Genomic DNA, 8766 nt, shown 5'->3' on the forward strand with positions numbered 1-8766 from the left:
TGTCATGAACGGCGTTATATAACGAAACTAAACATTTCGTGGTCCGATTTTATACAAACTCTCTTGTATAGGATACCCCACTCGCATGTCTTCACATGAATGATCAGGATCAGACCATCTGTAGCACTTCATAACACTTATAACATCTACAGAGCGGGTCGTATCCTTAGTGTCACCAGGATAAGGTTTCCCTCCTTTATCCATATACTACAGACCATTTAGGTTATCACTTAAGGCATGATCCACTTGTATACCTCCAAATACATGCTTAAATTATAACGATAACCAGGGATCTTAGTTTATTGTTTTGTGGTTAATGCAACTAAAATATCTCATATTTGATAGACAATAGTGAAGAAAATATCTCATATTATTACATCACAAATGTTTATTCATACACGTGTTTACAAACCACAGGACCCTACGAGATTTAAGGCATCAACCCTAACAGATAGTTGGGGACATAGTTCTGCTAGACGAAATTCACTCCTACCCATTTTAAAGTTAGCAGATAGGTTGTTCCCCTAAGTACTGACTCTTGGTCTGGAACAAATAGGCCCCGCTCTCTCTATGGCTAAGAGGGACTCGGTTTATTGGTAGGACTAAAACCAATTTTTCATTAGAGTATCAATAGATACTTAATGAGCAAGATGTATTACAGGGTAAAACGATAATTTTGACCCATCTATTAATAAGAACAACTTGTAAATGATCGACTTACTGATCATGGTTAAATCAAGTAGGTAGAAATATATCTACAATGAGGATAGTACAGTTACTGTGCTTTAGTGGAGTGACACAGTAGTTAACAAATGCTAATTAATTCGGTTTAAAGAGTGTAACCAATTAATCTCAGATCATTGGAGTTTATGATCTGTAGGTCCATTAAGTTCCCTCACTAGCTCACAAACGGATTAAACATTAGAATAGCGGGATGAGAAAAATTGAAACATTCAAATTCAATTTAAGAGAATTATTAATTATATGCGCTATAAATTAAACGTTTAATTATTGAATTAAACAAAGTTATAGAATTTGAAAAATATGTAAATATAATTTAAATATTAAATTACAAGAATATGGATTCATGTCCGGGATAGTTGTTTTATTAATTTAATATTTGACATTAAATTAATTTGATATATTAAATTTGTTTAATTAATAGTCTTAAAATTGAAATTCAATTTTAAAAAGATTTTATGGAAATCATTTTAAAATTGAAGAAAAAATAACTTAGAAAGTGGGTTTTTCCCACTTCCTACACCTTGATCCCACTTTTATTTTGCATTATTGGTGTCAATACCTCATACATTCATATTGCATGTTGTGGTTGATAAAATAAAAAACATACAATTGAAAAAAAGGTTGATCAATTCTAAATTTTGAAGAGAAAAGGGTTTTCTCTCTCAAGTTCTAGACATAACATAAAATTCTCTCTTTTTTTCTCTTCAATTCAACTTTTTTTGGGTTCTACCACCCATCTAAGGTCCTAGAAGATAGTAGAGAATATCAAATGGTAGTCTACAACTTATTGGAGAGGGGCTTTCAAGCTGAAATTGAAGAATAGAAGAGTTTATACTTCAGAAACCCTATTTCCTTAATATGAACATGCTTGCTTGATTGCTAAAATTAATGAAATTATAGTGCTTAATATCCAAATTGCTTATGCTTGTTGATTGTCAAAACCAACATGAGTAAATATATTGTATTCTTTTAGGAGTATATATTATATGAAGTATGTACTCTTTTTCCTTCACTAGGTTTTTTTTCCATCCTAGTAAGGTTTTAACGAGACATATTTCATATATATGGGCATCTAAGGGAAAGTATTATAAATATTATAATAATAAGTAGATGCTCATTGCTTAATGTCTCAAAAAGCATGTGTCAATCTTCATGTTGTTCGTGTGCCTTGTAGATATTTATGTTTGTGTTCATGTAAGACCACATCCTACTTGTCACTTTGCCTATAAATAATGACATTTGGTGGATCTTAAAATCACACACATTTGGTGAGAAATCCACTTCAAAATTCCACTAAATTTTCATATTATCAAATTTTTATAATTTTAGTTATTTTTATTTTATTATTATATTTATGTATTATATTTATATAATATTATATTATATTTTTTCCATATCCATTATGCTCCATTGTGTTCCTCAATTTCACAACATAATTGATTTTATACAGTTAAAATTTTTTATGTCAAAATCCGACCAAGAAAACTTACTTGACCTTCACGTGCCACCAACAATAAATTTGTAATTTAGAAGGTGAGAACACTAGTAAAACAATTAGAATAACACATCAAGTATGCTACTTTCCACAAATCTTCGATGTTAGAAGTTAGATTTTAGCAAGTTGGGAGCAAGCTTTTAGGGGAAGCAAATTAACCGATAGTTGTTATAATTCATATAGGGCTAGACCTAAACTTTCCTTCATCATTTTATGAACTGGGCTCCAAAAAGTTGGATTGAGGTCAAGGTTGGCCAATTGGGTCAAGGTTTGACATGAGGAACTTTCTTAATTTTACTCTCATATTTGACCTTTTTTTTTAGACTTTCTCGTAGGTCTAAATCACCCTAATAATAATTATGCTGATTTTTTTTTTTTTTTTTAGCAAAGTTCGTTATACCATTAAAAGAATATGGATTTATAAGATTATTAATACCATTAAATAGATACTAATCTATAGGGTATATTTGTATATTTTTATAAGGTATATTTTAGTATATTATATTTAAGGTATATTTTCTTCGACGGAATTTATAAGGTATATTCATCCGCGGATCATCATGGAGGCCAAAATATTTGTCATATCGTTTCTTATTCTTTAGTTCTTTCATAGTAGTTCTTTTAATTATTTAATTTATTTTTTAGGTGGCTTTTAAATATAAGAAAATGAACCAAAATATTTAAGTAAAATCTCACAGTCTAGTTGTGATAAACCACGATAGATAACGATAAACTTTTATCTGTCTATCATGACACAGATAGTAGTTTATGATTGTCAATTGCAGTTTATCACAGTGATATTTTGCGTTTAGTTGTAAATATTTTTAGTAGTTTTGTCATTTAAAATAATTTCTTTTATTTTTTATTAATTGATTATTTTGATGATGATGATGATAATAATAATAAAATAATCAAACGAGTATTTTGTCAAAATATAAAATACCAACTTGAAAATCTTAAGTTGGTGGATTATAATAAGTTCAATTATATCCTGCATATTTTAGTTAGAGTTACAATATCCATTTAAAAAAAATTCAAATTTTTAAAACTTAAGAAATAAGAAAAATAGTATTATGCTTTCAAAACGTCCACTTTAAACAATGTAGTTTCAATTTTTCACTTATTTCAGTCTCTATACAATAATATCCATCATCTTGTAGAGAGAATGCATGATTCTTAATATGTCTCCTTTAAAATGATGTGTCTCTGAGTTCATCATTCTTAGCTTAAATATCAATTTTCTTGAACCAATTATGATACCATATCAAATAAACATGTAATTTATCTCAAAATCAATTGGCAATAAAAGGAGTAGCTCACATTGTTGGAAAATTCTCAAAACTCAATTCATGATCATTCTAAAATAACTCTACAAAATAATCAAGATAAGGATCTAACATGGATGAAAAAACAAAATCTCTATAGAGTTAAATTACTTGGAATTTAGCAAGGAGATGTAGTTTTGTCGTTTTCCTCAACTATGCAACTCACTGGAATGTGTAGACCCTCACTCTCAGATAGAGAATAAGAGGCCAAAGAGGCATAGTATTTTAGGGATCATAACTCACTCTTAGATAGAGAATATGAGGCTAAAGAAGCATAGTATTTTGGGATCATAATAATATATTTATGAGTGATCCTAGGGTTCCCATAATTCCCTAGAATCAATAGGCTAATTTCTACTCAGCAAGCCACACTTCTATATGGAAAGCTATGGGCTCATAATCAAGACCATACAATATGCCCATTAAATAGTCCAAATATATAAATGTTATTTAATTTGTTACCCACTTATTAATTAACTATTAAATTAATTCCAATACACATATCTTATAAACATTGTGAGATTTCTCATTTTTTATCTCAACATGACTCTTCAAAATGATATTTCCTTATGTTTCCCATTCTTGACTCGATTTTTTGTCATTTTTTGGATCGAATATTCATTTGAATTTAATGAACTTTAATACCATGTTAGATAAATATGAAGTATCATCTCGAACCAATCGATAAGAGTACATCTCGACATTTTTTTTTTCTTAATTTGGAATTCTTTCTTGCATCTTTAAATGAATTTTCCTTCTAGACCTCCAAGGATAAAGCTACCTATTCTTGCTTTTACGCTTTGCACATGACTTTTGCTCAGTGTCATTGCAAATTAAAGCCGTGTGCAAAATGACCATCAACTTCCTGAGACGTCTTCTAAGCCAAGAGAACCAACCTATTACCGTCATCATATATATATTTCATAATACTTCCTTTTTTGTCTTGCAGGCTTTATTCCTCTACACTATGTCTAATTCTCTAACAATATGTACGGTATACTGAAATTTTAAATATATATATATATATATAATAGTTAAATTACAAATTTTAACGATGTGGGATGTTTTCAAATATAAGAAAATGAGTCAATTTATTTACAAATATAGCAAAATGTCATTGTCTATTAGTGATAGGCAACGGTAAATGCTGATAGACATCTATCAGTCTATCAGCGAAGTTTTCCATTTAAGACATCATTGATACACAGTAGTATTTTGTTATTTGAAAATATTTCTAACATTTCTTTTTTATTTAAAATAATTATCCTTTTAATTTTTTTGTTTAATAGGTTCTTCAACTTAAAAGAGTGCCCTAGTATATTTTTAAGTTTTTCAATTTTGTGTCCATTAAATTTTGCATCTAATACGTGTTTGGCCTATTTGACATATATTAAAATTCACTGATTTATGTGCTAGATACAAAATTGAATTTTTAGGTCTCATCAAACATAAAATTTGATATTATATTAAATAAATAATTTTTTTGAAAAAAGGGTCGAATATGTTATGATCTATTAGATGCGAAGCTGATAGTATGAACTTATAAAAATGTTTTTTAAGTTTAGAAATCTATTAAACCTAAAATTAAAAGATATTTTAAACATTTATTTAGAAATCTATTAAACTTAAAATTAAAAGATATTTTAGACACTTTTTTAAAGACTTTGAGACTGCATAGATATGAACTAAATTTATAATATAACGAGAAGAAAAATAAAATAATAATAAAATAGTGAGAAAAAAAGGTTGAAATAAATGAACATTAAGATAGTAGGGGAGCCCTAGAAGCTAGCGTGAGTAGGCCACCAACTACACTTGACCAATATTAATTAGAAAATAATAATTTATTTTTTATAAAAAAAAAATAATAGACAAGATTAATTTGAACCAAAATCTCTTATTTTACCGTTTTAAAATGTTGTTGTTGTTATTATTATTATTATTATTATTATTATTATTATTATTATTATTATTATTATGATGATGATGATGATAAAGTTCAAATGTTCACTTGCTAAACCAGGGAAATCTGTATACTTCTCATTGACAATCTTTTTAAGCATTTTGAATAACAATTTTTTCAACATAAAATAGTAAGACCTTTAATTACTCTCAAATTATCAAGTATTTAATATCGACAAAAGAAAATATATAACCAAACTCACTCAAAAGATCTTAACAACAATACAATAAACAAATCTCTAAGGTGAATGCCTATATGAATGCTCTCAACAAGATTCAAACCACTTAAAAAAACATAAAAACATAACCGATAATCTAATAAGCACTTATGATAAATAACATCATACCGAATTAGTATCGAAATATCTTGTTGCAGGTTTCTTAATTTATATAGAAAGTATTAATTTAATAGTCCACCAACTTTCATACATACTGGTTTAGTTTTTTTCCTTTTTTTAGAAGAACATAATAATTTAGTTTTAAAACTTTATTATACTTCAATTTAAGTTATAAAAAAGTCATTTTAGTTATTCTACTTTGATACTTTTTCCTTTCTAGTCATGGTACTTTGTAAATGTTCAAAATTAACCAATATAATTTCAAAAAAAATAATAAATTAATCCTACCACTAATTTATGGCTTTTCAAAATATATATCATTCTCTCTATTATTTTTTAAAAAATATTCACATTATCTTTTCTTTCTTAAAATTATTTTTCTCTCTATCATTTTTGGAATGATATTTTCATTGTGTTTTTTTTTTTAAATTAATTTCAACAAATCCAACTAATAAAAGACCAATTTTTAAAAATTTATCAAACGTATCAAGACGTATGAATTTGAAAACTAAAAAATATAATAATCAAAATAGATTTATGAGTCATGAATTTTAAAGTATAAAAGACTAAAATGGTATTAACCGACCATAAAAAATTTCCTAATGTTAAAAGTAAAAAATAAAGTTTAATGTTCCACACAATTATTTTGACTATTGTAGGTTTGAAACAAATCACCCCTCCACCACATTTCTAAAGTAAGTAACACGGTAAAACAAAAAGTCCTGGAGTTGTTTAGCTATATATGAACCAACAACATACACAATCAGACAATCAGACAATCAGACAACTACATGTGTGAAAATCAACCGAAGGCCCATTAGTAAAAAAATGATTAAATGTAGTCGCTTCTAAATGTTCATCCACATAAAGGTAAGAACGTAATTTGACGAAGTAGTGAAGTTGCTTCCACATTAGTTCATAAAATAAACTATTTCAATGTTTTATTAAAATTATGAAACTTAATAGTTTTGCTCTGGTTTTAAGGATCTCAAACTAAATGCGAAAAGTTATTCTACCTTTAATAACAGTTAAATATAGATTCGAAAATTTTAAATACTCTCTAATAAATAATTAGATACTTCTACCATTTTTGTTACGACAGTCTCATCCAATAATTTCTGGAACTCGGGATTTGTTTTAGTGTATAACTGTTACATTATAACCCACAATGGCATCACCAACGGTGTTGACCCAATAAGTCCTCGCCAGTGCATAGCCACGAGCCATCCGGAAAACCCCAGTCCCTCCGACGACCGGCAACTCACGAACAGTATGCATCACCGAATTCTTCCCCACAACAACAATGGAGCTGCCGTTGAACTCTCCGGCGGTGAATTCGTAGGTTAATGCCATCATTAAGCCCAGTTCCTGCTGCCCAGCAGATCCGTACAGCCCCTGTGCTCGCCCCACCTCCTTCGATTTCGGGTCGGGTGATTCTGTCAATGGGTCGTCAGCGATGAACACGGCGCCGAAGAGGGTCGGAGAATTCCCGGTGGTTGGGGCCTCGGCGACCTTGACGGCGGAGGGGGTCTTCCCGCTGACGGTGTCGTGGAAGTAGAATTGGATGTTGCTTACGGTCTGTTTCTGAGAATCGTGTCTTGAGATTACGGGTTTCTTTGGGTTCAGGCTTTGAATCCACGGGAGAGTTGCGATGAGGAGGATGAGGGAGAATGCTACAGAAAGATTTGTCATTTTTTTTTTCTCTTTTTCTTGACTCTGTTTTTGATGGAGAACAGAGATTCTCGGACTCTGTTTTTGGCGTAGAACAGAGATTTGTGAGTTGAAGAAGACGGTGAGGGTGAGGTTTTATAGTGAGATAAGGGTATTTTGGTCATAAAAATCAATTCATACCATTGCCAATAAATTTCGAGATTATATCCATTAAATCTATAAATTAATTGTATGATCAATTTACGTTGTCTTCTAGATTTCATTAATAGAAATAACTTATATTCTTTTAATTAAACTTTGGAAAAAATACCTTTTCACCCTTTAGATTTTAAATCTAGTTTTTATTTGGTCCTTAGGTTTCAAAATATTACAAACTTAGTCCTTAAATTTTACATTTTTTTTCAATTTAGCCCATTAATTTTAAAATATTACAATTTTATCCTTGAGATTTTATTCAATTTTGTACTTAGGTTTCAAGATTTTACATTTTTAACGTCATTTTTTCATTAAATACTCATTTTCAATCATTGACGTCAATATTTCTTAATTAAATTTTAATAATTATGAAGTGAAATTTTAAATTACTTTTAAAAGTGATGAAAATTAGTGAAATTTAATTTGTTTTAATTATTATAATTGTTGTAAATTTTTTAGCATACATTAACTATAATTACTGAAAATTAGTATTTAGTAAAAAATCGATATTGAAAGTGTAAATCTTAAAATCTAGGGAGTAAATTAAAACCAAATTCAAAACTTAAGAATTAAATGTGTAATATTATGAAACCTAAAGACTAAATAGAAACTAAATAAAAAATTTAGGGATCAAAAGGATATTTTTCCCTTAAACTTTTATGTTGTTATAAGTAAATCATGTTAGACCATTTATTAAGATTATTTTTGAGAATACATTCTATAGAGTAGACTTCTTTAAATGTCCGATTAATAAAGTGAAGGTATAGAATCAATTCATGATTAATTTTATTTTGTACAACAAATATGGAGCTTATAAATTTGAATTTCTTACTTAAAAAAAGAAAGTTTACATGTCATTTACTACTAACTCATATTTACGATATTTTTTAAAAAAAAATACTTATACTTATGTTAAGGACATAGCAATTAATTGATTTCTTCAATTAATGCGGATAGAGAGAATCAAACCATAAACCTCTTAATCGCTATCACATTCGTATGCCACTTAAACTATCTCGTTTTGGTACGATTAATT

The 8766-nt window shown here is 28.6% G+C and overlaps 1 protein-coding gene across 1 annotated transcript; it reads right to left on the minus strand.

Moving 5' to 3' along the window:
* Positions 1 to 6811: 6811 nt before the first annotated feature.
* On the minus strand, positions 6812 to 7627 carry LOC120088824 (dirigent protein 23). Its single transcript, XM_039046271.1, has one exon. It carries the CDS (start codon positions 7554 to 7556, stop codon positions 7002 to 7004), a length of 555 nt encoding a protein of 184 aa, XP_038902199.1. The 5' UTR covers positions 7557 to 7627; the 3' UTR covers positions 6812 to 7001.
* Positions 7628 to 8766: the final 1139 nt, after the last annotated feature.

This window comes from Benincasa hispida, chromosome 10 (genome assembly GCF_009727055.1).
Source record: "Benincasa hispida cultivar B227 chromosome 10, ASM972705v1, whole genome shotgun sequence".
NCBI lineage: Eukaryota > Viridiplantae > Streptophyta > Magnoliopsida > Cucurbitales > Cucurbitaceae > Benincasa > Benincasa hispida.

What these genes read in the sequence shown, in the direction of transcription:
- LOC120088824 (XM_039046271.1), bottom strand. Translation starts at nt 7,556, where the DNA reads ATGACAAATCTTTCTGTAGCATTCTCCCTCATCCTCCTCATCGCAACT.